The 27,460-nt window shown below is 38.4% G+C and overlaps 2 protein-coding genes across 7 annotated transcripts in view; one reads left to right on the forward strand and one right to left on the reverse strand.

Moving 5' to 3' along the window:
- ATR (ATR serine/threonine kinase) overlaps window positions 1-4,623 on the reverse strand; it is a 43,611-nt gene extending 38,988 nt beyond the window's left edge. For all 3 annotated transcript variants that reach the window (XR_008578223.1, XM_054834768.1, XM_054834767.1), the window contains exons 1-4: window positions 4,368-4,623; window positions 3,360-3,451; window positions 1,874-2,017; window positions 406-1,295 (exon numbers count right to left, since the gene is read on the reverse strand). Coding sequence is in view for 2 of the 3 variants with exons in the window: in XM_054834768.1 (XP_054690743.1) it covers window positions 406-1,295; window positions 1,874-2,017; window positions 3,360-3,451; window positions 4,368-4,489 (1,248 nt within the window). In the remaining variant the exon portion in view is untranslated. The remainder of the gene's footprint in view (window positions 1-405; window positions 1,296-1,873; window positions 2,018-3,359; window positions 3,452-4,367) is intronic.
- Window positions 4,568-27,460, forward strand: part of PLS1 (plastin 1) — a 48,032-nt gene continuing 25,139 nt past the window's right edge. The window contains exon 1 of one of the 4 annotated variants that reach the window (XM_054834776.1): window positions 4,568-4,666. The gene's annotated coding sequence lies outside the window, so the exon portion shown is untranslated. Of the gene's footprint in view, window positions 4,667-5,139; window positions 5,250-12,031; window positions 12,080-19,448; window positions 19,547-27,460 lie in introns of those variants that run through there. The other 3 variants (XM_054834775.1, XM_054834778.1, XM_054834777.1) reach the window with 3 other exon arrangements.

Raw genomic sequence — 27,460 nt, forward strand, 5'->3', positions numbered from 1 at the left:
TTCATTATTTTAACTTAAAGCTTTCTGCCTGCCTGTCCCAAACAAATACGACTAAAAGTATATGGTTAGAAAGTAAGAGCAGCTCAGATGAAGGGAAATTACTTGTAAAGCTGCCCTTATATGAGCGTACTCTATGCCTTACCCCCATTTTAGATTGCAGACAGACCCTTGTGCCTGCATATTTTTCAGATGTATTAAGCTGTTGAGAAACTATAGGGTCCAGCTGCATCCAACTAATTATAGAACTCTGACCTGTACAAATATGCGAAACAGCTGAGAAACAAGCTGTATTGATCTAATTGTGTCACTAAAAATAGTATTTCCTAGATTTTCTTCTTTACACAGATGTAGGCTTTTGTACATTATCTATTCACCTGATAAATACAGTTTTTAAAATTAACTTACCTCTTGTTCTTCCTGAGTTCCAAGCACATTCACAAAAATTCCGCATATGGTACTGATATAGACTTTTCTTACTTGTAAGGCAGATTCATAGCCAGTTGGAACAAACTCCAGAAAATATTGCAGTATATGGCAAAAAGCAGCTTTCAGCTTTTCAGACTGAAGACACCTAAACACATCACCTTCAAACAATGCACAGAGCTTCTCTAGTAGCATATTCAAGTAGACGGGTTCAATATTTTTATAAGAATCTGTTTCGAAAGGCAACAATGTCCTCACCAACAGTAACAGTGGTTGTCCGAAGAGTTCTGATTCTTCAGTATTCATTTCAAGTGCTGACTGTAGAATTCCAAAAAAGACTGTGAAGAAAACACTGGCCAGCTGTTCCGGAGGTCCTCCTAAATGAATTAACTTTACTAAAAACTTCACTGCCAAAGCTTTAACTTTCGGACTGCCATACTCCAACAGGGAGCAGCCTATCCCCCAGAGAATAGTATCTTGTCTTACAAAAAACACATCTGCAACAATATCTGTCAGAATAGACATTAATATAACTTCCAAACATTCTACGTTGGGCATACCCATCAGCTGTAATGGTGCCAATCTTAAATATCCCACATTGTCATTTGTATTGCTCGCAAATCTCTTTACAGTCACTGGCCAGACCAGTACATCTCCCCAGAGATGCTTTTGTGCATCTCCTTCATGCAGGAGGATTAAGTCCTGGAAAAGCTGTAGCAAGTCTTTTGTTAGTACTTCAAAAATGGAGCAACTCTTCATTTTAAACAGAAAAAGTAAAGAGCAAATGACGTCACAGATGTTCTTGTGCAAGGTGTTGCAGTTTGGAGTTGCAGCAATTCGGAGAAGTCTTGTTATGATCCAGTTACTAAATTCTAGGACAATAAAAAAGAAACAACAAATAGAAAATTATTAAGATAAAACCCAATACCTCCTATTACAAGCACCTCCTTGAGAGCAGGATGTTCATCAATAAAATAAAACTAAACTCCTAGAGATAAATGCATGTAGGCTTAGTAAACAGAGAGCCTTCACTGGGACATTTGTTCAGCAGATCTTAATGAAAAGAAGAAAAGTGGAAGGAGCACATGGGGGGGGTGGGGGTGGGAAACAAACCAGACAGACGTTTTACACTGGCTGGTTCCAGACATTTTCCTCTGTTAAAAAACCCCTCAGGCAATAAGTATGTGTACAGCATATCTCATGAACATGAACCAGGTAATATCACTAAGTAACAGTAACAAATAAGGTCAAACTCTGTCCTGATAAATTTCCATTATCGCAAGTGCAAATCAATTCAAAATATTGAAAGTCTATCATAATATTCTCTTACTTATAAATACATAATGCTGAACTTACAACCCCGGTTTTGTTCTTTTGTATGATCCCACTGTCAGAAAATTTAAATCCGGAAAATATCAAGCTTCAACATAAACATTTTCAATAAACTCACCAATGCAGCTGCATTTGGTTTCCTCCTGATTTCCATCCACATTTACAAACATAAGCGGGGAAGATTTCATGATATGTTGAATAAAATCAAGCAACATTACAGAACTTGGCTGTGAATCTGATTTCTTAATCAGTTCCAAAGCAACTTTAAAAAAAAAAAAAAGAAAAAAGACACATTTCGGAATTAGCATTGCAATAAATCAACTTCACAAATTTTAGAAGAAATTTATTATATAAAATACTATGATATGGTATTATATCTGTATAATTATCAATTAGGAGTGTGCTTTATTAATCCATGAAGATGATTTTGTACATATTGTAAACCCTCTATATATAGACACCAAACTGTATGAAGAAAAATATAAATTACTCAGCTTAAATATTATTCATTAGCACTACATGCATTAATATCTAGTTAGTATTATATCCAAGTGTTTGATGAGTGAAGAATAGCAAATATTTAACATTTTAATTTTTAAACACACAATTTTCCCTAGGTTTACAATCTCGGTAGAAAAAAACTCTAAGAATTGTTCTAAATCTCCAAGAAATTGAAGTTTTTAAATAGTAAATTCAGCTTACTAAATAAGAAAGTTTAGCAAAATACAAAACACATCTGCTGCTGTATAGCTCCATTGAAACAGATATTTGGATCACATTAGATTTATCCAAATTCCACATGGCTAGTTGGCACAAGAAGGAAACTATCTCAGATTCAGAAAGCAATTAATCAGAAGAGTTACACAGTAATGATAAAATACAACACTTATTTATTCAAAAGCAGTATCTGAAGTCTATTGGCTTTTTTATTTTATTTTTATAGCCTTTCCTTTCGGGACTATAAAAGAATTAAGAAACTCATCATCTGAAGAGTATCAGGAGTATGATACTTAAAATTATCAATTCAGACAAAATATCAGTTTATCTTACATGAAATTATACCTTGGAAACAGTAAGTTACCCTTACTGTGATTCTTCTTGATGCAAATGTAAAGATAACTACAAATGATAATCTTGTAGCATATGTATTTCATAGTTACCAAAATGTTGTTAAAGTACTATAATAATTGGAACTTTAACATGACTTAAGGAGTACTAAAACAAGGCTTTGTTAGAATTCTAAAATTAAAAATAAAGTTTTTTACATCAAAGTATTTCAAGTCTGAAAGATCCTGTGAATATTAAGACTTACAGGCTCAACAAACAATCATATTACCTGATACTCTTGATTTTCAATGTTGTGAGCATTTATATTCATACACACTGCACTGCATTTCCCTCCCTCCCCTTTTTTTTAACTTAGGTTACTTCACATCATAATAACAAATATTTTATAACGGAGGTTATTAAAAAATAAGTAATAAATGGCATGCATTCAACTACTAAATCTTTGTTGAAACAAGAGTTGTAATTATTTTTTTGACAGGAAATACTTAAAGCATAAAGCAGGTGATAATTTTTAAAGATAGGGATGTGATACTTACCAACATCTACATCTGTGAGAATTCTGTCAATGAACTGGCAGAGTATTTGTCTTGGTTTCTGCACAACTGTCTTGTATTCTTCTGGACTAGCACTAAAATTAAAAGTACATTATTTTGACATTATCCATTTTAAAATACAAAATAATTATTTGAAGTCTATCTCAACAACACAATGTCAAACACTGAACTTTTTTTATTCTAGAAGTCTTCAAAAAGAAATACAAATTGATTTCTTGTTCTAGTGACCAGCGTATTGCCTGTTCCTCTTTCTCCTTATTCTTCAGAAGTACAAATCTTTATGAAGTGCTGACAATCATTTAATTTTGTTATGCAATTATGCTTGATATATATTAAAACCACATCTGGGAGATTAAGGGATTTATCCACATGCTACTACCCAGCAATAAACCAGCTTTGGTGCAGAAAAAAATAAAATTAATAACTCGCTTCACTTTTGGAATTAACCAAAATTATTGAACTGATTAGGTAACAATACCCTGGGTAAGAGGGGTCAACAGCAACTGCTCAGGTGACTAAGATGGCAGCTGGCTCTCCTCAGGTCAAATCTTCAACATACATTTGTACCTCCATGACAACTAGCTGTCTACCCCAAAACAAAGCTGCAGTCTTCATGCCGCCTTTAAAACTTTAGAGCCAAACATTTTCAAGGTCGTTTAATTCTCAGTGAAACCACACTACAAACACAGCACAACTCCCCAGGACGCCGGGAGCTCTGCAGGCCAACACGCCTCTCCCATCGCGTTCTACCAGCACCACCTGTGAGGGAAGGATGGAGGGAGCAACCTAGGCAGGTGGCAGGAGGAGAAGGCAACCAGGGTGAGGGGAGGGCGCAGCCCTGAGAGACCTCGCACAGCAGTGAGAAGGAACCTACTTTTCCACCTCCCCACACCACACACTGATGCGGAGGCCGAGTGCGCTGGCCCCAGCACGACACAAACACCACCAGCCTCCCACGCACATGTCCTAAAAGGCGGGGGTCCATCCTACCTGGCTAGCTCCCGCAGCGCCGGGATCATAGAGGCCATTTCCAGGCCCTGCTCAGCCATGGCTCCCGCTTTGAAACAGGCCGCGCGCCGCCGAGGCGGGAACTGCCTGACGGCGTCCGGCATGACCCAAACCTCTTCCGTTGTCGAACGGGCGGCTGCGCTTTCCTGCAGCGCTGAAGTTTAACCGCTTCGTCACCAGACGAGAGCGCGGTCACGGCGGCTCAGTGCCTGGTGTCTGATGGCCTCCCACAGGGACCTCGCTGCCCCAGCAGGGCTCTCCACGGTGTGGTGCACAGACAGGTAACAACCGAGCAGGGGCCGACCGCCAAGCTGCGGCCGTTTCCCGGCACGGGCGCTGAGGGGCTGCCGGTAGCGCCAGCCGGAGCCTAGCCACGACGGGCGCCTCAGCGGAGCACGGGCTCCGGTTCTAGGGGACTCGCAGCGCACAGCAGGGGAGGGAAGTGCTGCAGTTTTGAGAGTGGCTTTAAGTGAGGGGAAGACCAGCCTCGGTCTGAGGGGCAGTGAGGAGGAAGCTTCGGTGTTGGCTGAGAAGCACCCGCTTAGAGCACTCCCTGCAGCTCACTGGCCTCCCTGGGCCGGCCATGGCGGTACTCGCCTCAGGGTGCCCCGGCGTCCCGCCGCAGGCAAGGCGCAGCCCCGGGCTTAGCAGCCTTCAACTCTTGCTAGCTGTGAGACGAGTCCTTCGGGCCGCAGAGAACTGCTCCAAGCGGCCCCGCCTCGGCCCGCCCCTGCCGCCGGCCGCCCTGCCATTGGCCGCCGGCGCTGCCCGTCCTCCCGACCCGCCGCGCCGGCTGCAGGTGGTGGCGGGTCCCGGCGGGTGCCACGGCATTGCGGGAGGCGGCAGCTGGCGGCGGGCGGGCAGGTAGGCGAGCGAGCACGGCCGGTGACCAGTTCTTGGTGTTAGCCCTTCACCGTGTCCGGGGGGAGGCGGGTGGAAGGGGCGAGTCCGGCTCGCTTAGCTGGCGGGAGGGCGTATTCGGGCAGGTGCGGGACTCGACGCCCACTGGCTCAGCGCTCCTCACTGTAGGTAGCGGTGACGAGCGTACTTAAACAATATTTAAAATGTTCCCGCTATTTCATTTTTTTTTACTTTTAGAGTATGTTGCTTTCTGTTTATGCTACTTTGAGGGAGTGAGCATGTTTAAATGCATAAAGTACAAAAGGTTTTGAGAAGAAAACTGAAGGGCCACTTAGACATCATACAGTGTGTGGAGAGTTACGTGCTGCCCTACACCAGAGCGGAAGGTGTGTTTTAATAGCAGTCCTGGGATGTGCTGGGGAACATAGGCTTATGACCCACATGTGTGGGCCCTACCTATGTAGCAAGTCTGCAAGACTTCAGAGTATACAAGGATAAATTAAGGGGATTTATGTATAGATAGGAATAGCAGGGAGAGTGTGTCAGGGGAAATTGAAGTTGAGCTTTGTTTTTCTAATTAGGAGGTATAGCTCTTTTTGCATTTGTTTATGAACTTCATCTTAGCATTGTTTCTGGGCTGAAATAAAATCCTCTCAGAGGCTTCTAGTTCAATTGCGTGTTTCCACTATGCTGGGCTATGTCTCTTGCATGTAACAGCCCACAAAGTGGGTGTATGTGTGTATTTCAGTTACTGATGCATTTCAGATGGATGCTTTCAGGGAACCTATTACTAATTTTTCATTCATAGATAGTTATTTTTGTCCTGCAGAATATATGTATGCTGTTTCATTAAAAATTCTGCTGACTTTCAAAGGTTGCTGACATGGGAAGGACCTGGAATACTTTGAGAAACTTTACAAAATATAACTGCATTTTATCTTAGTTTGGTTTTCAATATACATTGCAATGTTTTCTACCAGCTGACTTCATAAAATATTAGTCTCTCAGGAGTCATTCCTAAAGAGAAAGGAGAAACCATGTAGCTTTACATATTTTGTTAAGTAGAACTTTAATGGTCCAGGAAGGCCACGTCTGGGTTTTATCGTCAGTGTTATTTTGAACACAAAATTTTCTACACAGTTTCAATTTAAAAAATGTGTTTGTGTGAAAACAGCATTCTGAGTGTAAACTTCCAAGCCTGAGACAACAGTCACACTAAGAAAGGTGTAAATTGCACTACTTGTTAATTTGATGTAGAGTTAAAATTCCCATGTCATCCCTGATAAACTTATGAAAGCTAGCAAGATATCTTTTGGGATGTTAGAAGAGTTTGAGCAGGATATATTATTCTCTAGCTTTCGATCCTAAGAAATATGATAAATTTATTGAATGATAGGGTGATTTTTTTTGTTGTTGTTGGTAAAGCATAGGTGGGGTACATAAAGTGCTTAATGGAAAAAAAAGTGCTATTGCCTGGAAGTCTCTTGAGTCAACAGTGAGATCATATTAATATAGGTATTGTAGAAGTGCTTCCATTTGTCATAGGTAGAATGCTATATAAATTTGTAGTGCACTTTCTTTAAGCATTTACCAAGCATGTAATCCAGGCTTTTTTCTTTTCTGTAATAAGTACTTACAGCAATTCATTAAAGAGAGATCTCCTGCTCCCAATCCTTTACTGTGAGTGAAGTTAGGAGACTTTTTTTCCTTCCTGGTTGCAAAGCCCCATTTACTGCCTTCTGACCATATTATCAACTTCTTCCTGTTACCTTAGTCTTCTAAGACTCTACATCAGACTGCCCATAACAACAATTTCATTGTGCTGTGAGGATGTAATAAGTCTTTTAGATGTTCCCCATAAAAGCATTTTTATGGGCACTCACAAAACCTAGCACTCCCCAAACCCTCCAAAGAAACACCAACTGAAATACCTGACTTTGTTCCTTACTTTTCTTGAACACATATATGATAAGCAGCTCAATAAACTCTTAATTCATCTCCTTATTTCTTCCTTATCCCATTATTTTATACTTTTATGTCTCTTGACCTTCAGGAGAAGGAGCAGGTGTATTATCATCCAGATGGAGAGAGTGACTCACTACTACTGGAAAATAGCATGCCTGGAGACCATTCTGTACTTTTTCTTCCAATGCAGAATTCATATTGGTGAAATGAGTCTTGGGTGTGCAGAGCTCTCAACTTGCATAGAGAACTCAGGGAGAAATTAATGCAGATAGGTAGAGCTAAGTATCAAATGCATTGTATGTGGCAGTACCAAGATTTCTGCTGAAGCTGACATTACTGGGATTTTTGTTTGTTTTGTTTTTCCCCCCTCACTTGGGCAGTCCTCTCACGTTATAGCTGCATGATTCTTCCACACCCAGGCCTCTATCTTCTTTGGCTTTCATTGCTTCCTTACCACATGCCTCTGCAGGTCAATGTACTTATTTTAAGACTGAGTGACTTTGCCTTGGACCAGCAGGTTCCAGAGAAGAAAAGCACGTAATTGTATTTTTATTTCTTCTGTGTTGTTTAATTCTGAGGTAGAATTACTGTTCTTCTTGGGGCTTATCCACTCTGTGGATATATGTGGATGTTCCCCCATGTGCTTAGCGTGACTGCAGTTAAATCTCAGCTGTCTCTTGCCAGCAGACACACGTGATTATACTAAGACATGTAAATACACATGTGTATTCCCTGATGCCTTCATGAACTGTGAAATATGAACATTATACAGGCTGATATGGTGGTCAGAGGAAATGCAGCCAAGACACTGCATGGAGGACCTCTGAACTGTACTAAGTAGTTTCATGTAATGTCAAGCAAGGTGTGCTTATGGCTTATCATTTGCATAGTTGCTGTAATAACACTCGATAGTCTGTATGATTACTCGAGGACTAATTTCCATATATAGTCATGAGAGTGGTTGTCAGAGTAGTTGCCTGACCTTTGAACACATTGCATTGTTCCTATATACCGTAAAAACATGTAATCTGGTATGCTTTGTTTTTATCTATGCCTGTGTTGCTTAGTCAACTTGACTGAAGGGGCACAGATTAAAATTACATCCTGTTCCGAATATTGGTTTGATGATTTTAAAAAAAGTAATTAAAAAAGTAAAAAATTGAAACAGGCAGTAAATGGTGGTAAGGACCACAGACAAGACAGCAACCTGAAAGCGGAATATGTACATTCAACTACTAAGCAAAAACTAACAGGTAAAAGAGGAAAAAAGTGAGAAAAAAAATATAAAGCATTAAAATCTGCTTTTCGCATGTCTTCTATTTCTGTATTTAATCTAGACAGGTCCTAGACCTGCAAGCATTTATCCATGTTTTTTATATGAATAAACCTGCTTACCTACTTAAGACTATTGATGATGTAAAATTAAACATTTGAATAATTTCAAGAGATAGCATGTTAGAGTGTACATTTTTTAGGAACCCAACATTATTACTTACACAGCAGCAATGACTATTTTTTCCTTATCTACAACTACTACTATTAAAAATAGTTGCCTGTATATATCTTTTGGTGACTTGTTTCTTGCTTTCTAGTATTTTTAGAAAAATATTATTCTTGAGGCTTGTAGCTGTGGAGGAAACTCATAGAAATGTATTACTTTCACTACTCTGAGGATTGTGTCCATGGAATGGACGTTGCCTTAACAGCATGTAATATGGGAGTACGTAAACTAAAATATTGTACCACTACCCTTACATTTAACGCTTCATGTAAAGTCTGTGTGTAACATTTAATTGCCACCTTTCTTACTGCAGTAGTTAATTAAATACAATATTTTCATAGCATTCACCACGACATGTCAAATACTTCACATGCGTGATAACTGTTGCTGTAAAAACTCCAAAAATCACTAGATCTACATAAATGGGTTAAATAAATGTAGAACAGGAGTGACATGAAGTAAAAGGATCTGATCCTAGCAAGCAAGTTTATTACTGGAGAAGGCTCTACTGCACTGTGCCAGACAATAAGGAAACAACAAATTGCAAATGTTGTGCTGGGAAAAGATATCTAGCTAAGCAACTGCAAATGCTTTTGAATCTAAAACCCAGGTGTAAGATGTCTCACTAGCTCATTTCAGCCTTGACGTTCACTGAGGAAACAGTCGACCAGTGGTCATGTTGTGATATGCAAAGGGATATTAACGATGAAAACAACAACTGGCATTAGTCAAATCAAGTTCAATATGAATCAGGAGTTCCAGGTTACATAATCAGTTCTGCATTACAGTCATGTACTGCTGCTTTATTACGGGATTTTTAAGCATAGATGTTGCTACACCTTTAAAAAAGGGCTGCAAAATGAAACAATAAGGTTGACTTCTCTATTCTCCAGTGTATTATGTTTGTGATAAAATTACAAATTACATTATTTCAGCCTTGATTCAGCTGGTCACATGCAGGAAATACTAAATGTCAGTCATGACCTTATTATATTCCTTATTATTTGTTTTGGTACTTCTAAGTGTAAATTACTTGATGGAGTTATAGATTTTTATGAGGGGGTGTGTTGTTTAGATACATACAGGTGCTATTACATACAGGTGTCTGAAGAGAATAAAGGTAATACATCACAATAGCTCATCAGTGGGACTGGTATTGCTAAACCTCAGAAATAAGTTATGCATAAAGCAGATTGTGTGCTTCTACATGCATGCTTCTGGTGGGAAAGGGATTATCAACCCACTTTCAGGGCTCTCTTGCAGATGTTTCCTTAATAATAGGCACTAGCAAAAATAAAATAATGCTTGATCCAGTATTACCCAATTTAATTCACTTAGCGTATTCATCCTTTCATCTTATTAATAAACATTGGTAGGATGGACTGATTAAAAACATTGACATGTACTAAAGCTGAAATATTAGGCCATATGTTATCAGCAAGATTATATTTACCTGAATGCTAATTTAAAGGATTTGTCTCAGTGTGATCTTCAGGAGCTAGCTGTTTCCTTTCAAACCAGATGTTCCCTCATAGGTTTTTGTTTTCCAGAATTTTTATCATTTGGAATGTTTTTGTTTTGCTGATTTATCAAGCTCCTCTTCTAGCTCCACATTTCCCTTTCTCCCATTTTGTTTCTGCGTGTCCTACCATTTCTCTTTGCAGTGGTTTATCCCCTTGTGACAAAGGGTAACTAGATTCTGATCTTTCATATCCTAAAGGTAGGTCAATATAAAGTAGTATGAAATTCTCCTTTTCCATTGAGCTGAGTATTTTACTTCTGTGGTGTGTCTAGTCCTTCCAAGCTTGATTTATAGAATCAAGATATATTTAATTGAAACTAGTGTGGATTTCAACAATGATACAGCTGGCATCAGGACTTGACTCTGATTCTAAATCTGTTTTTTTTCCCCTTAGGTAACATGACATATTCAGTGACAAAACAATTCATACCTGAATATAATGATATCTTTTGCTTTACTTGCCATCACCTATACCAGCCACTTAATTGTATGGGGCAGAATATTTTTCACATCCCAAAGTAGCAAAATGTTGCAGCATATAAGTAAATTTAAATCTTATCAATAATTCCATTGATTTTAAAGAGAGTTGTTATGTGCTTAGGGTTGTATCCACAGATAGTTACTTCACTAACTCAAGGCCTATTGGACAATTCCTTCTAAAAGCTGATACCTTGTTCATCTTAATCATTGATATGTATATATCTTTGATCTTTCCAAAGGGATTTTATTATTGTGCTATTACTATGTGTTTCCAGATATGTGTTGCTAAACATACATGGAAAATCTATATCCTCGGTAGGCTACGGTGTTGGGACCTCTGTAATGTTTTGAATAAAGTAAAATACAAATTTATCAACATTAACTAAAATGTATGTGTGGTACGCCATTGCGAAGTGGAAGTTTCCATTGAGTATATGAGAATTACTCTCCCCCACCCCCCCCAGTCATTCTAATAAAATTAAGTCTGGCAAAATTTCAGTTGCTACTTGCAGTTTGGTAACGCTGTGTGTGTCAGGCTGGCCGAGCTTTTGCATAAAGATGGTATTAAAAGGGAATGCAATCCTTTTTTTAACAGAGATTTTTTAAAAAATAATAATAAAAACTAATGTGTACACCCCCTAGATATCCAAAATCTTTGAGACCATCCATTGTGCCTGAAACTCAAATCTCCTAGTTGGCTTCTTCAGCATGGGCAAGGTGGTTTGGTCACGTCCTACCAGAGCTGCTCCCCAGAGGGGCTTGACAGCAACATGACATGAGTTGTTTGTCATGTCAGAGAAAATCCCTACTTCTGGCATTCTGCATTATGTTTGTTTTCATAAGGTGGCTCGCACTTTAAAATGGCAGCCCTCCTGTTGTGGTGAAAGACAGCTACTGGGTCAGCCATGCTGGGTTTTTTAATGAAGTTCTGTCTGATAGACTGACTGCCTTGGGGAAAGTAGAAATTATGAAATGATATATAGTAATAGATGCACATATTTCTGTTGCATTCTAAAAATTTCCGCATGCTTTCCCTCCTGAAATAATTTTGTGGTGATTAATGTATGGAACAAATCCTTCTGCCATATAGTTCATTGTTTAAGCTACCATTCTGCTTTTTACTAAGTAAATTAAGATCAAGGCATTTAAACTCAATAGGATTAATCCATATCAGCCCTTCTCAACCAAATAAGCGTATGTTGGATGAGTGATTGGGTGCTACTGTAGTCTCTGTGCTGCTTAAGAAGTGCTTCATTACGATGTCACTTCAGTTGTATTGCTTTCAGCTGGACTCCTCAACCAGAGGGAGATAGACCAGTAACAGTGAGAAAGCTTGTCCTCTGTATTTGAATGAAAATATGGAAGGTAAGCATAGTGTTTATAGATTTCTGTGCCATGTTTAGAAACTTAAAAATAGGGATTTAAATATAGATTAATGCTCAAGAACATTAATTTTGGAGAGTTGGAAATGTAAGTTATTTTTCATGAATTGTCAATGTAAAGTGACACTAAACAACATGACAGGGTTATTCAGTTTTTGTGAAGGTCAATGGGATGAGGATGAGCCCCTTGCTACAGACTTGTAGCTAACTGAAAATCAAAAATGTTTGCTTATTATTTTTTAATATTTTAATAATAATTATTTTAATATTTAAAATTTTATGTGAATATTTAAAATATTACGTGAAATAAAATGTATCTCTTGTAAGATCTCCTCCAGAGAGATCTCCCTTGTAAAAGAGATCTTTTATCAACAAGCTGATTTATCTGATAGTTGATCACACTTGATCATTTTATCATGACAGAGGCAGGTTTTAGCTACATATTTCATTTGCTGAACATGTGGAAATCTGCTTTCAAAGTCCTAACAAGTATTAGGACTTACAAATGGTGTAAGAAATATTAATTTTTACTTTGAAAGTGTCACACTTTGGAAAGACTTTGAACTGTTATCTGGCAATTTTGGAAGACTAGCATTTAATGCAGGCTATGAGAGCAAACAATTGTCAAATTACTGTGGAACACTTTAAAATGGCTAACACAAAGCAAATATAAATACATGCTAAATTTAAGAATACTCAGAATTCATGTTTAAACAGAAAGACTCCTTACAAAGGTAATCTGCATGACCAGCTTACAGGATTTTTCTGTGTACTAAGTATTGTGCCCTATAGTTACTAGGCTATAGATAGCTGTATAAACGTATCTTTCTTACTTTATGAGACTTTAGGTCATTAATTTTAAAGCAACAAGTAATTTTTTTAAACCATTGTTTTTAGGTTTGTAAGGATTGTTACTAGCCTAGCACTGTTTCCTAAGATGAATGTTTTTATGCTACTCAAAAAAAGGAAACAAACCTTCTAGCTAATAAAATCATGCACATCTTTTGCACACCTGCAATGTATGATTAAATACTTAGGGATGTCTGTTCATGTTGCTAACTCAGACTATTAAAAAAAAATAAATGAAAGAATTTGTCTAAACCAAAGGTTTTTATAAAGTTCCTTTAATTTGATTTCTGATGTTTGTAAGAAAGATGGTAAAATTTTCACCTAAGCATCAGAAACAGCTTTATATTCTTAAATCTATCTCCTAATCATATGAATCTTAAGGCTGAGGTTTTGAATAATTTAGTTACAAAAATTTTGCTTAGAAATTTCTTTCTCTTTCCTCTTCAAAATGTGATTAAAAATGACAGTTGGCAACAAGAACTGTAGATATTTTCTTCTGGCCTAATTACTAAGAACTACAGTGCCAGCAAACGAACTTCATGTGTGCCCCAGTTAGTCTTCTAGTTTAGAAGCTACAAACAATACTCTATTTAGTTTTAGCTACTCAGATTTACTCATGTGCTCCTTTTACCCTCAACAGTGGAGCAAACATAGCTCCTTAAGGCTATGAACTGGCAAATAGGTAGTAGCATTTATGCATCTGTGGACTCTGCAAAGACTGTATGGTTTTGAAACGCTGCCATTTGCTTTTTCCGTGTATTGTAGAAGACTGTCCTTTTTCGTCTAGCTTGACCAATGAAAAAAGAAAAACAAAAATAACCTATGAATTTTCCATGACAGAAAATCCTGGCTGATAGTAGCTGATCGGTCTAATCTTCTAATAATCTTTTGAACCATGTAGAGTTGAACAAGGAATTAGCAGGTGACAGAAGGCCATACTGCCATCTTATAATTAATGAAAACAAAAAAACTGGCAACACATCTATTTGGTACTATTTAGTAATTGCAATTACCTAGAATATGAAGAACATGTGGATGTAAATTGAATTGCTGAGGGCAGGAGAATGAATGTGCCTTTCTATTGTTGCTTTTAATGATCTTCACATGATTAACTTCTGGGGTGACCTTAAAACTAAGTTCATTAGCAAGAGTTAGCCTGTGGTGCTCTGCTGGAGTTCTAGTATTTGTAGCAAGTTTCCTACTTCAGACTACTAGTGAGCAGGCACAGGGAAAGATAAAGGCAGTAGTTTTCTGGAGTGTTGCAGTTGCAATATTTTAAGATCTCCCTCCCCTTCTGCCTCTTAGTCTGTTTGTTCACTGTTGGCTTTGTTCATAGTTTTGCTATTTTAAGTTACATGCTAACTAAACATTATTTTCATGCTCGGAGAAGAGAAAAATGGTTCATAATGTTCCAGTTGGCTTAAGAAAAAGATAATTTTCTGAAGTTGAGTGCCACAGGAAGGGTACATTCCTTAGCAAAGAACACAGGGTACAGTATGTCCTACATCTCAGGCAGCACCGAATCTGGAAGAAATAGAAGCTTGGGACAAAAACGGATAGCTTTGCAAAAGATACTGTAAAAATATCAATGATATTGTAAGAGATTAAACAGTTGAAGGTGAGTACACTTTGTAGCAGATGGAAAGCAAAATCCAGCAAACTCTGAAAAACTGTGAAGCACGTAATGTAAAATTGTTACTTGCTAATAGCAGCAGCAGAATTTTGGCTGTGAAATTAGTGGTAACAATTGTTGTGCTAGAAGCTGGTAGATAGTGAAAAACTGTGCTATTTGTTGTATTTTAATGTTTCTGATTACTTTTGTTTCCTTACTATAAATACTGAGGTGGGGATAACATTGCAACTACTTGACTTTTACAGCACTGTCACTTTTAGAGACATACTATTTAAATTGTAATTTAGAGGCAAATCAGAAGATGGTAAGTCAGTGACTTCCACAGTATTATCAGTTCTCATAATTTGACTAAGCTTTCCATGAAAATTGAAGATGCTCTCAAAAGTCAGTTTGTGGAGTTGAGAAATTATGTGAGGATCTGTTTAACTTTTCAAGCTTTTCTCTGTAACTGGAAGGGCTACAAATTTGTTTTAATCGGAGAATAATGTGAAGTATCTGAAGACAGAAGGCAGATGTTATTCCATACGAGCAATTTTAAAACCCTTTGACATTTCATATTCTTTTTTTTAGTTGGTTGGGATCTGAGTTGTGATTGGTTTTGAAAAGTATGGGTTATGACTATTGACACCCAGAAAGTCCCTCTGTCAAATGAGGGTCCTGTCAACACAAAGGGAGCTCTCAGCGTGCATTCTTATTGATGCAGATGTTTCAGTAAAAATTTCAGGATTTGTCTCCTTATTAAGGTATACATCAGAGAGTATTTATATAAGAATTTCCCATAAAAATAATGCAATTTTTATTTGTCATTGTAGTTGCATGCTAACAAAAGCTGTATGTGCATAAACCTAGACAGAGAAAGAAAGATATTAAGTATCATTTGCTGGTGTGTCTTTTAACTCACTCCCTTTTGCTGTTGTGAACTTGATATGTAATGTCAGCCTAGGCACAGAAGAATGATTTGAGGATGGAGTGCCTGAATGAACTTGCTCTTATTAGTGTAGCCTTTCCATTTATATTTTAGTGTGGTTTGCTTTAATGAAATGTCACTGAGAAACCAAGTTTGGACTTAAAAAGAATAATAATTCTATTCTTCAGAGCAGTGACTGGTAACCAAATGGGTTTTATGACAAACTGTTTCCTAGTTTCTCGTGAAACTTTCTATATGTTAATAATAGACTTTCCATCTAGCATGCATTTGCGCGGTAAAACTGCTGTGATGCTTTGACCTTCATCTTGCCACAATTTCTGGGTTTGGCACCCTGTGCTATGGTGGCTGTGGTGTTGGTTCAGCCTGTATTTTTTTCCTTGCTTTTGGTGTCAGCATCTGGGACGCCAGCTTCCAATGCTAGTTGGAAAGCATGATCCTTGCCAGCTCTGGCCTTCTAGAGACAGTGCATTTGCCTGGTCACTGGGTGGATGCATTGGGAAGTGATACACGAGCAAAGACTTTCATATGGGCAAAGATGGTGGATAAAGGGACGAGGTCAGTGAGGCAAGGGTAGCCTTGTAGCATAGGAAGAACAGAAGAGGTGCCTGATGGGGAGCTTGCGGAAGTTCTCCAGGAAGGAGGGTCTAGCACATTTGTGTACAGGGAAGCCAAATGACTAGTCAGCATGGGACATAGGTTTCAGTATAATAAACAGATTTTTGGAGAGTATCAAATGGTACATCCAGAGGGCAAATGATATTGCTGGTGAGAGGAGATAAGAAAAGGTCATATAAAATGAAACAATATAGTAAGTTGATTGAACTTGTTGAAAAACAGACAAATCTGGTTTCTGTTCAAGGGTCAGTCAAATGCTTCCCGGAGTAGTGTAAACATTATGGTGTTTACACTTGTAAAGAAGTTTCTTCCACCACATTACCTTAATCTGTCTTGAGCCCCATCCTAACTCTTAATACCTTGCTAGTTAATTTGAATGTAGCTCTACAATCGTGGATTACTTGAATACAGACACTGCCATGTGTAAAACGGAAAAGTGATATTTTTGTGAATTTCCTTTGTAAGCACTAGTTTTAACTATATCAGTAAAAGGTAAAAATTATTCTAGACTCTGGACAGTATGGTGGAAGCTAAAGCAACACTAAAATGACTAAATTGGGAAGGTTAATAACACACCCACAAAGATCACACCTATTGTAGTGGTTTCTACAAATGTACATTTTCTAATTGGCTAGAGGAGACACTTGTTCTACGGTTTGCTCAGCAACAGGAGGGTCTTGTGCATGATCTCCTGTCTCCCAAGAGAACTCCTTAGTCCTCCTTTGGCCACTGGTTTTGCCTATTTTTTCCTGTCCTTGTGTGCCATTAATGGCATGGTGGCTGGATGCAAGAGTTTCTTATTGTAAAATTAAAATGTTCATGCGTATGTCTATGACTTTCTGCATGTGTAATGTACTATGGAACTGAGACCTTGAGGAACCTTTCTGTTTACACTAATACTTGCATTTCTATAGCAGCAGTAAACAGGAGCTGCTTCTGTCTCTCTTGCAAAGAATATCATTGTGGTTGCATTGTACTTGAATTATTTGTTTCTAAAGTTTTTCACTAGTTTATTTATGGCATGATTATTGGAGATGCTGAAAATCCACAAATTCAGCTGACTCCAGTTGAAGTTGCTGGAATGCAACTGAAAACCTTGTCCTTAATAACTGTGATACCTTTGCCTGGTAATATCTGATAAGGTGCATTGTGAGCCTCTGGAAGATGTTCTGTACCTGAATGCAAAAGTAGCTAATGTCCTTTAGACCAACTGTAAGGCTTGATTAGGGTGTTTCAGAGCTGAATTGCTGTAGGTTGGTGGCACGCCTTCTGAGCTTCTGAAGTCATCCAGGCATTTAAACTTGTGTACCTTTAACTCTGTCCCCAAGCTGTTTGCCTGCAAGTAGTAGGCTCAAACTTCTTTAAAGGCCATAATAGGACCATCCTTTTCTACTGTAGGTTGTAGCAACTCTATTCTTGTTTATTTTATTTAATTTCCATAAGAACATAAACTACTTTTATTTACAAGGAGCTCTGAAAACACTTTTTAGTGGAAACAGTCTCTTATTAGTGGATAATTGGTATGTTTATGTTAAACATTAAGTCCTTATGCCCTTTGTGTTCTTTTTCCTGATTAAATATTTATGTTGTTGAGGAATGAAACATATATTTAAAATACTTGGAATTGATCTTGAAAGATGTTGAGATAGCATAAAAGGTAATTAAGATTTATGCTTTAAGTCAATTCAAATTGCTCCTGTGCTTTCATTTTCTTTTTGTCTCCACTTCTCTTGACAGAGCTTGGATACCATGTGCGTCCTGTTATTGAACTTTCACCAAGGCAAAGGTTGTGCATGATAAAACTGAGAGCAAGTGCCACTTTAGCAGATTCACTGTGTCCAACCTTTACTTTGGATCAGTTCTTTGAATTTAACCATGTTAGAGATTCTGTAGGGAAACTTTGTTTTTGCATTCCTTAATTCGCTTATTATGGCACAACTGTTTAGTATTTTATATTGTATACTTAGATTCTGTACTCCCTAATTTATGGAAAGCTAATATATTTAAATTACATAAAATATGCAGGTAGTTCAGAATACTTCATCTTGAAGTTTTCATCAAGTAAAATGTAAAGCCCATGTCAAAACTGGAGTGATTTTGCTTCAGATTAAGGAGCGTATTGTTTTTGCAGACAATCTGATTTTGTATTCTGAAAACCAGAAGTGTTGTCTCTTACCAAGTTATCTGTGAGAAAAATCTTCTTTCTTTATTTCCAATACTGTTTTGCCTGGTATTCTCAAGTCCTAAAGAAAAGCTGCTTCTTGCATGGAAACAGCTTGGTGCATGTATTTTTTTCATCTGGAAATGGTTTGCTTAACAGGTAGGGAGCCCAGGATGCACAGTATTGCAGAAATACACAAATTTAACTTCCTTGCTGTTTTGTGTTACTTGCAAAAGTGATCTAACCACAACTAGTGTGTTATGAATGACAGTATAAACATTAGAAAGTACAGTTAGGCGGTAGTAATTCATGCACACAGCTCTGCAGGGCTAGTGGTATTGACTTGTATCACCTCAGCATCCTGGTTTCACAGAGAACGTAGCTATTTCAGATTTGCTCTTGATCCCATGCTCATTAATACCACAGCTTGTATTAAAGCAAATGAGATGAGAATTGGAGCAGTGGCCTGTGATCTGTTGTTGGACTTGAAAGACTGGAGTTCACTTCTCTACTATCCCCTTGGTCTTTGGAACTGGAGGGAACGGTGCTGTGAATTCTCTTGGCAGGTGCAAGGAGCAATTGCAGAGGTGAATTCTTGCATACCACCTGCTATTCTAGGCTACAGTATGCCTAGTGCAAATGAAATGGAAGAGTACAGCCTCAAAGAATCCTAGACACAGCAGATTCAAGCAGGAATTTTGTGAGTTTTATAAATGGGGCAACATCTCTGTTAATGTTGGATGAGCAGGCATCTGCTCATTGCTTGTGGATATGGGATAGACAGATTTCACGTCCCTGTTCCAGAACAGAGGGGATAAAATACTTCCAGCCCTGTGCTGGAGGCAGGTGAAATTTGTAGAATTCTTAGAAAAATAACTAATTAAGCAAACCAGACCAGGTCACACATGGTCTGAGGTAATCAGTTTGGGCAAATTCAGCCCAAAATGTTGGTGTAGCTAAACTGTAAACAAGTTAGGTTTGCAGAATGTTTCAGGAAAGGTACTTCTATGAACATTCCATGCAATAGCATTTTTTTCAAAATTACTTTGCTAGAAGTGCTCCTTCTGGCATAGGTAAGGTTTCCATTGATGTTTTTTATTAGGAGTGCTGAATGCAACAATACAAAGCACAGGCAGTCTGAGATCCTCTTGAATGATGCATGCGAAGGAAACTGTGTGAAACTGATACTGTTGATGAATTTGCATGGCTATTCTCTACCCTCAGCAGCCAAAGGAAGCTGGAGGCATTTTGTCTGGATGAAAAGGTATCTTTCTAAAGTAAACATGTGTCTGCTTTATAGTGGAATTGTTCTCCGTCTAGACTTAAGCCTCATGAAATTATTCTGTACTTAACACCACAGTAAGTGAAGTCAGATCAGGCTCCTGACCAGTCTAACAGTTGGGTATCTCCACTTACTGTTTTACTGTTTATTCTTGAGTCACCCATGTTTATCTTATGGCATAGTGGAAAATGTTGATTTTATTATTCACCAGAGTTACTGTACTATGTTGAACAAATTCCTATAGAGTGAATAATTAACTTCAGTGTAAATCTTCTAGTCCTCCTTACATAAGATACTTATTTCATGGGCACAAAATTTATCACTCTAATCTTCCTCTAGCAAAGATCAGTGCATATAGTTTTGGAAGAAGTTAAAAAAAAAATACCTATTTTTCCCTCTTAAATTGTACCCTGTTCATTATGTATTGCTGTGCATAGAAGATTGAGGAAAATTCCATGGATTAGCAGTTTATATGTTTGAAACATAACATTTTTTCATTGCTATTTTCTAATTTCTAGTAATTAAATACTTTTGATGGTCATAAATGTATCCAGCCACGTTTATGAGCCCAGGCTGAGAAACATACCCTCTGACTCTTTCGGGTAGTGAAGCTTCAGACTGACTGTACGGTATTTAAAGAACTTTCCACTTCACACTACTCTGTTAATAACTGTACCTGATACCATAATTATACCCTTCCTCTTTCAGAAAACTAGCAATGTGCTTCAGCAGTTGCAATTTCTTTTTTATTTTTTTAGATGTATGGGTATATGTATTTATATAGCTAATGACTGTGACCTTTTGGTGCTCTCCCATTTTAAAGGTTTGCAAGCATCCTCTTTACTGCATTAGGAGTGGATCTATTTTTGTATCTTCCTTCTTTATAAGACCCAGTGCTCATCATTCTACAGGTATATTAGATTATTTCTTTCTGTGCTTAGAGGACTGTATTCTGCAATCAAGACTTCTTTCACTTTGGATAACATGAAGTGTAATTCTCTCCTATTAATGTCTCCTGCAGCTTTTTCACTGATATGGGAAAGATAAATTATCTTTCTAAATCATATACCAGTTAATAAAAATCCTATACCAGTTATAATAATAAAAAAATTATAAAGTCACTGAACCTTATTGATTATTCATTTTGTCATAAAGATTAAAAGACTTATCACAGTAAGTTAAAAAGTTAATCTCCAGTGAAGTTTTTTTTAAAAAAAGTTAATCTCCACTGCTGTTTTATTACAGGCCACCAGTGAAACACCTAAAATAATTTGTCCTTTCATGTTGTTTAAAGGATTGATTTAGTTGGCCCCTAATCATCTTTATATTTGGGGGTCAAGAGTAATCTTGGCATAAGTAAAAAGATCTTTCTGTGTAAGCTGGGGGGAAAAAAACAACAAAAAACCGCAAAACAAACAGAGCAAACAAAAACTTGGATAGTTTTATCTTGGAAAGATAACAGAAACCTCTGTGTGTGTATTCAGATAAAGCTAACCCTATGTATATCAATGGCAATTAGTTCCATTGCTCAAATTTTTATAATACGCAAGTCCTTTCACTGATGTTTAATTAGCATTTCCTCAGTTAAAATACAGCCGCATTTACTCCAGTTTCCTTACTGACTAAAGGGAACATCTGATGCATATCCTTGTTTTAAAGTTCCTTTTGTATGTCTTATACCATATAATGCATTATTTTCTCACTGAGGATAGAACTCCTAGTTTAATCTGGCAAGAGCTTAAAAGAGACTAATGGTGTATGAAAGCTACCCTGTTCCCATAACGCTGGTTTAAAGAATCCCAGATAAACTAACACAGGAATGCTACAGGTTAAACTATGGGTTTTGTGGCAAGGTTTTTTGCATTAAAATCTATAGCAGTTTGATTCAAAGCCCAATAAGAGAAGCAGAATTTTAATGTGTTGTAAATAGTTACATACTAATAATCAGTTGATTATTGGCATAAAAGCAGTAATTCTTCTGCACAATCTGTATTTACAAATTATGCTAGCTTGGCTGTCGTTGGAAACAACCGATTTAAGGATGATGCAGCAATAGGGTGGTATTTGCACCAGGGACAGAGGAGGTGTATCCCTAATGCCAGACAAAAAGAATGGCAACAAAAGAAAATAAGCTCTTGAGTCAGTATTTGTAATGTCCATTGTCCTTGCAGAAGCAGCTGCATATGGAAACAAGGGAAACAGAATTTGAAATGAAGACCTGAAAAAGAAATTGCCAACTGCCTGCAGGGATGGAGACAACTATTGGGCCAGATTGCCAATTAACTGCTCTGTTTTCTCTGACAGCTTTGATAACAGGTCAAAAATGTGGCAGGAACTGCTTTTTGGTCTGCTTGCTTTATCCTTCGTGGTTGCTCAGCCAGATACTCCTCTGCACACAAAGAAATACCACAATGGTATCAAAAGTAGTTTGAATCTGTGTTAATGTTGGATGTGGAACGTTTCTGGGATATTCCAGTGACTTGTCTTTTAGATACAAAAAGCCTTCCAGACATACAAGGCAGGCTAGGGATAGATGAATATTATTGGTTCCTGTTAAGCATGTTGGGGAGGAGAGGATCAAGGACACTTTCTCAGCATTAAATACTATTTGTACCTGCCCTGTCCTGGGGCAGCAGAAGATGGTTTAATGTAAGCATGAAATACAGAAAATCTAAGTGTCGTATGAACACTACCAGAGTACAGGGAAATGTATTCTCTGTGATCAAGTATATCTTTCAGCAGGTAGTCATAGTTCCAATAGGCATGTACCTTTGGAGGCTTAAGGTTAAATCTTGTCAGAATTGCCTGTGGACCAAGTCATCTTGGGTGGTGGTAAACCTGCGTGTGCAAGGTATTTATTAGCTGAGATAGGTCTCTGTTTCTATATTGAAATTGTCTGAAATGTCTGACTAGTTTAGGTGTTGCCTCTGCTTGCTCAAATGCCAGAACCATGATTGCAGCACTTCTGCCATTTAATTGACCAGCTAATTTACCGTGTAATTGTATAATATGGTATTTAAAACTGTCTCTTTAGAGCAGAGGTATTAGCTTTATTTATCTGCTTCATTCAAGAACAGATGTTTCTACTGTATTACTGAAATAATCAATGTCTCTGGAAATCAGAGATTGCTATTTTCTGAAATAGAATATGATGGAAAAATCTAAATTATGAATCATAAAAGGGGAAGAGTGAAACTAATTGCATTGCAACTTTGCAGAAATTGTTTTTGATAAAATCTGACTCATGGTAATGGTAAATAGTTAAAAACATTAACAATATGACAAGTGGTATTGTCCTTTGCACCTGCATGGCTAAATATTTCACTTATACAGAAACAGCATGTCAAAGCATTTCAGAGGACTGTCTTCTGTCTTTCTGCGGCTTCAGAGTACTTTAAATTTCCTTAGTAATTTGCATTTAAGTGCTTAATTTTTTTCCCCAACTATTCCACTGTCCATTATTTCTTTAATTGCCACATCAGGTTTCCAGTCAAGGTAGTTGCACTTCCAGAAACATCTACGTGTAAGGTCATTTTTTCTGAATATGTATTTTAATTTTTTGAGTATGAAGACTGGTACATGCTGCTAGTAAGTAAGCTTAGCAAAATGGATGAGTAGGATTTTAGTACTTAAATAAGATCAAGTGACATGAAGGAAAAAGACTTAACTCACCACCCACCCTCAAGGCCATATCCTGTGACCCACAGGAACAGTCCCAGTGAAGACAGAGAAAATTCTAACCTGAGTAAAGTAGACAGGTTCTGATTAAAATAGTCCCCTGTTTTTTAAGAACTCTTTTTCATGGAAGAAAACTAAATTACTCTGGAAACTTTAAATAATATTATGAAAGAATGGTAAACTACTGCCTTAAAAGAAGCAGAAACATTTGCTGAGATGAGAATCAGTTATGTAGTGCACATAACTTGTTTTTTCTTACACAGCAGTATAACTGTAAATAAATAAATGCTTATGCTGCAGATAGGGCCAAAATAAATATTTTTACTATTATACTTTGAGATAGTAGTCACATACTGTTGGGACAAAAATCTTCTTGAATGGTCTGGCAATACAGTTGCTATCTGTGAAGGTTTCACCACATCTCATGTCACTTGTTTTCCTTAAAACCCCCATCCCCAGCTGAAGTTTGTTACATGAGAATCTTAACTTCCAAGTAATTTTCTTTTTGAAGGAAATAACTAAATCTGATAGTTTCAGATAAGCACAAACTTCAAAACATAAACCCCCAAAGATTAAAAAAACCCCAAACAACAAACGAGACAAATAAAAAATGTTAAAAAAAGAAAGTCTTTAAAACAAAGTCATGGTATTTTATAGTATTTTGAACAAATAGTTGCTGTTTATTTAAAAACAGTATTTTCAAAAAAGTTGGGGGCTACTCATTGCTAGCTCATGAGCATTGCACATGTCCTTAAGCACACAGGGTTAGCTACATGTAGGATACCTCATTCAGCATTTTTTTTAGCTCTAGAGACCTTTCCAGCATTTCCTGCAGAGTGTGTTTTTCATTGCAAACGGATCAAGAATTCTTAATGAGTACTTCATAGTATAGTATAGTTTATCCTTTCCCATTCTCTTACCAGCAGTAAAAACAGTAGCAAAAAGATTGTCCCATTGTCTATTGTATTAGAAAATCAAAGGTAAAAACTTTGCATTTATGAAACTGCTGTTGAGAGAATCAAAACAATCCTATTAAAAACTGCCCAGCAATCTAAATGTGTGCATAGTTACAGTTAAGAAAGATCTCTAAAAAGCTGATGTTTTCATTTAATAACTCTTATTTATATAGAATATGAATGTAAATGATGAAAAGTTTATCATTCCGGGTTCAACAAAATGCAAAATAATATGAGGAGGAATGCCATAATACATAGCTTTGGATTGGTAGGTTTGCATAAAATTATCAATCCCAATATCTTGGTCAAGTTCTAATTTCTGGCTACATGAATCTCCATCCAGCGAAATACTTTCCAACATAGTACCCAAATATGTTGAATAACTATGTTTCTTACTAATGTAATATTTGCAAGTCAATTTTTAATACAGATGGATTTTTTCTTTGTTTTGGGATTTTTTTTGTCAAGTTGTATCATGTCTCCTTTTTCTCCTGAAAGATACTGTGTAAATATGAGGACATTAGACTGTTGACAACCTTAAGCATTAGATACACAGCAAGTGCGGATTCCCACTGTAAGTGGAGGTAGCTACAGAAGAAAGAGAGGCTGGCCCTGTGCTCTTTGCTCTCCAAGCAAAGGCAGGCAACCCGTGAACGTCATGCAAACCAACAGGTTGTGTTGTACTTCTTGTTTCATAGATAGGCAGGAGAGCCAATTTGTGATAAACTAATGTTCTACCCAGCTGCAAAATGTGTCTATGACATCAGTAGTACAGTGGTGTGATATCTTTCTCAGTGAAGTAATCTCCAGCAGTGATGTCACCATTTAGAATTCTGAAATCAGGAGATGTTTCAGTGATTAATGTAGTGTGGTGGGTTGAGCCTGGCTGGGGGCCAGGTGCCCACCAGAGCCGCTCTCTCACTCCCCTCATTCACTAAACAGGGGAGAAAAGGCACAACGAAATGCTTGTGGGTCGAGATAAGGACAGGGAGAGATCACTCACTAATTGTTGTCACGAGCAAAACAGACCGAACTTAGAGAGGGAATTCATCTAATTTATTACTAGGCAAAACAGAGTAGAGGAATGAGAAAATAAAATCAAATCTTAAAACACCTCCCCCCACCCCTCCCATCTTCCCGGGCTCAACTTCACTCCCGGCTTCAACCTTCCCCCCCTCAGCGGCACAGGGGGACGGGGAATGGGGGTTACGGTCAGTTCATCTCACGGTGTTTCTGCCGCTTCTTCATCCTCAGGGGGAGGACTCCTCTCATCGTTCCCCTGCTCCAGCATGGAGTCCCTCTCACGGGGTGCAGACCTTCAGGAGCAAACTGCTCCAGCGTGGGGTCCCCCACGGGGTCACAAGTCCTGCCAGCAAACCTGCCCTGGCGTGGGCTCCCCTCTTCACGGGTCCACCGGTCCGGCCTGGAACTTGCTCCAGCGTGGGCTTCCCATGGGCCGCAGCCTCCTTCAGGTGCCTTCACCTGCTCTGGTGTGGGGTCCTCCACGGGCTGCAGGTGGAATCGCTACACCCCCTCATCCTTCCTCCATGGGCTGCAGGGGGACAGCCTGCTTCACCATGGTCTTCACCACGGGCTGCAGGGGGATCTCTGCTCTGGTGCCTGGAGCTCCTCCTGCCCCTCCATCTGCACTGACCTTGGTGTCTGCAGAGTTTCTTACATCTTCTCACTCCTCTCTCCGGCTGCAAAAGCTCTCTCTCTCTAAGTGTTTTTCTTCTTCTTAAATATGTTATCACAGAGGCGCTGATTGGCTTGGCCTTGGCCAGCGGCGGGCCTGTCTTGGAGCCGGCTGGCATTGGCTCTATCAGACACAGGGGGAGCTTCTAGCAGCTTCTCACAGAAGCCACCCCTGTAGCCCCCCCCCCCGCTACCAAAACCTTGCCACGCAAACCCAACACATGTAGTGAGGCAATGTTACACCTGTTTGTGGCTGACCACAGCTAATTTATTTTGTATTAAAACTCTTTTCACCATAGAGAAGGTATAACTCACATCAGCGGTATTGTATGCACTCGTTAGTAAACCTCCAGGAAATGTCTGACTTGGCACAATCCCCCAGCAAACCACAGCTGATGTAGTGCCCTGCTGCCTCTTCTCTCATGTGCTGGTGACCTGTGCAATTGCTTCATTTGTATTTTTTCTCATTGTCAGATTGTGAAGGATTGCAAGAAAACTTACACGGCTAGAATGGGGAAGAAATTATTTTCTAATAGAAATTCAAATTGATAATGTTTAATCTCCTTTATCCTGAACCAAATTTTGATTCCATTATTACAATTGTGCAACCATCTAGTTATGAGGCAGTCCCTGCACTGGGAACGTTTGTAACCTAGTTAGTCAGGACATACAAAGGTGGGAAAGAAAGGTACAGTCTTGCCCAAGGGCATCCAGCAGATCCATGGTAAAACCAATTGGTGAATTCAGGTATTCCCTTCCAGTGTCTTGTCCAGTGGGTACTAGTACACTTCTGTTGATACGCATGATTTTTGGGGGAGAAGCAGCTGCATATTGCAGATTTGAGTATAATTATTAAGAGCAAATAATAACCTGGCCATTACAGGAATATTTTTCCTGCTCTAAAGCAAAAACACTAAACCAGAAGGGAAAATATACACAAGTATAGGACAACTTTGATGAAAACACTAATGTAAGGTTGATTTTTGTCACTTTTAGCTTATAAAATAAAAACAAAGACAAAACTTTTACTTTATGGTAGGCATGGCACCATCTGTAGCGCATTGTGCACTCTACAGCCAAGTGTTGCTCAGAGCGGTGCACATGCAGATGGGTGCTGCCGTAGGCTTACCTTGTGTGCACAGTGGAAAACCACAAAGGCAAATATAAGCAAAGGTGCTTTCTGCTTTTTTATGGAGTTGGGTAGAGAAAGTAGATTCACACCGAGACTCCAATCTTTGTGCTCACTAAAAATATTTATTTGGCTCTTTGACAGTGTTATGAAACAATAGGCTTGTCAGAAGGGTGGAATAAAGGTCAGGAGGTGGTTACTTCTGTGGCAGCTGTGGAAAGGCTCATCACTGTTCACCCACTGACTGTGAGCAGGAACTTTAAAGCGTTCAACTGAGGTGGGACATTTGCACTACTGTAGTCCTGCAAAGAACTGAGTACTCAGACACTAGTGTGCAAATGTTGGAGTGCTCAGTGATTTGCAGGGCTACATCCTAGCACTAAACACTAATTGGCAATGCTACTGCATTGCACTTACAACCAATTCTTAGAAAAATTA

The sequence above is a fragment of the Grus americana genome, chromosome 9 (genome assembly GCF_028858705.1).
Source record: "Grus americana isolate bGruAme1 chromosome 9, bGruAme1.mat, whole genome shotgun sequence".
NCBI classification, from domain to species: domain Eukaryota; kingdom Metazoa; phylum Chordata; class Aves; order Gruiformes; family Gruidae; genus Grus; species Grus americana.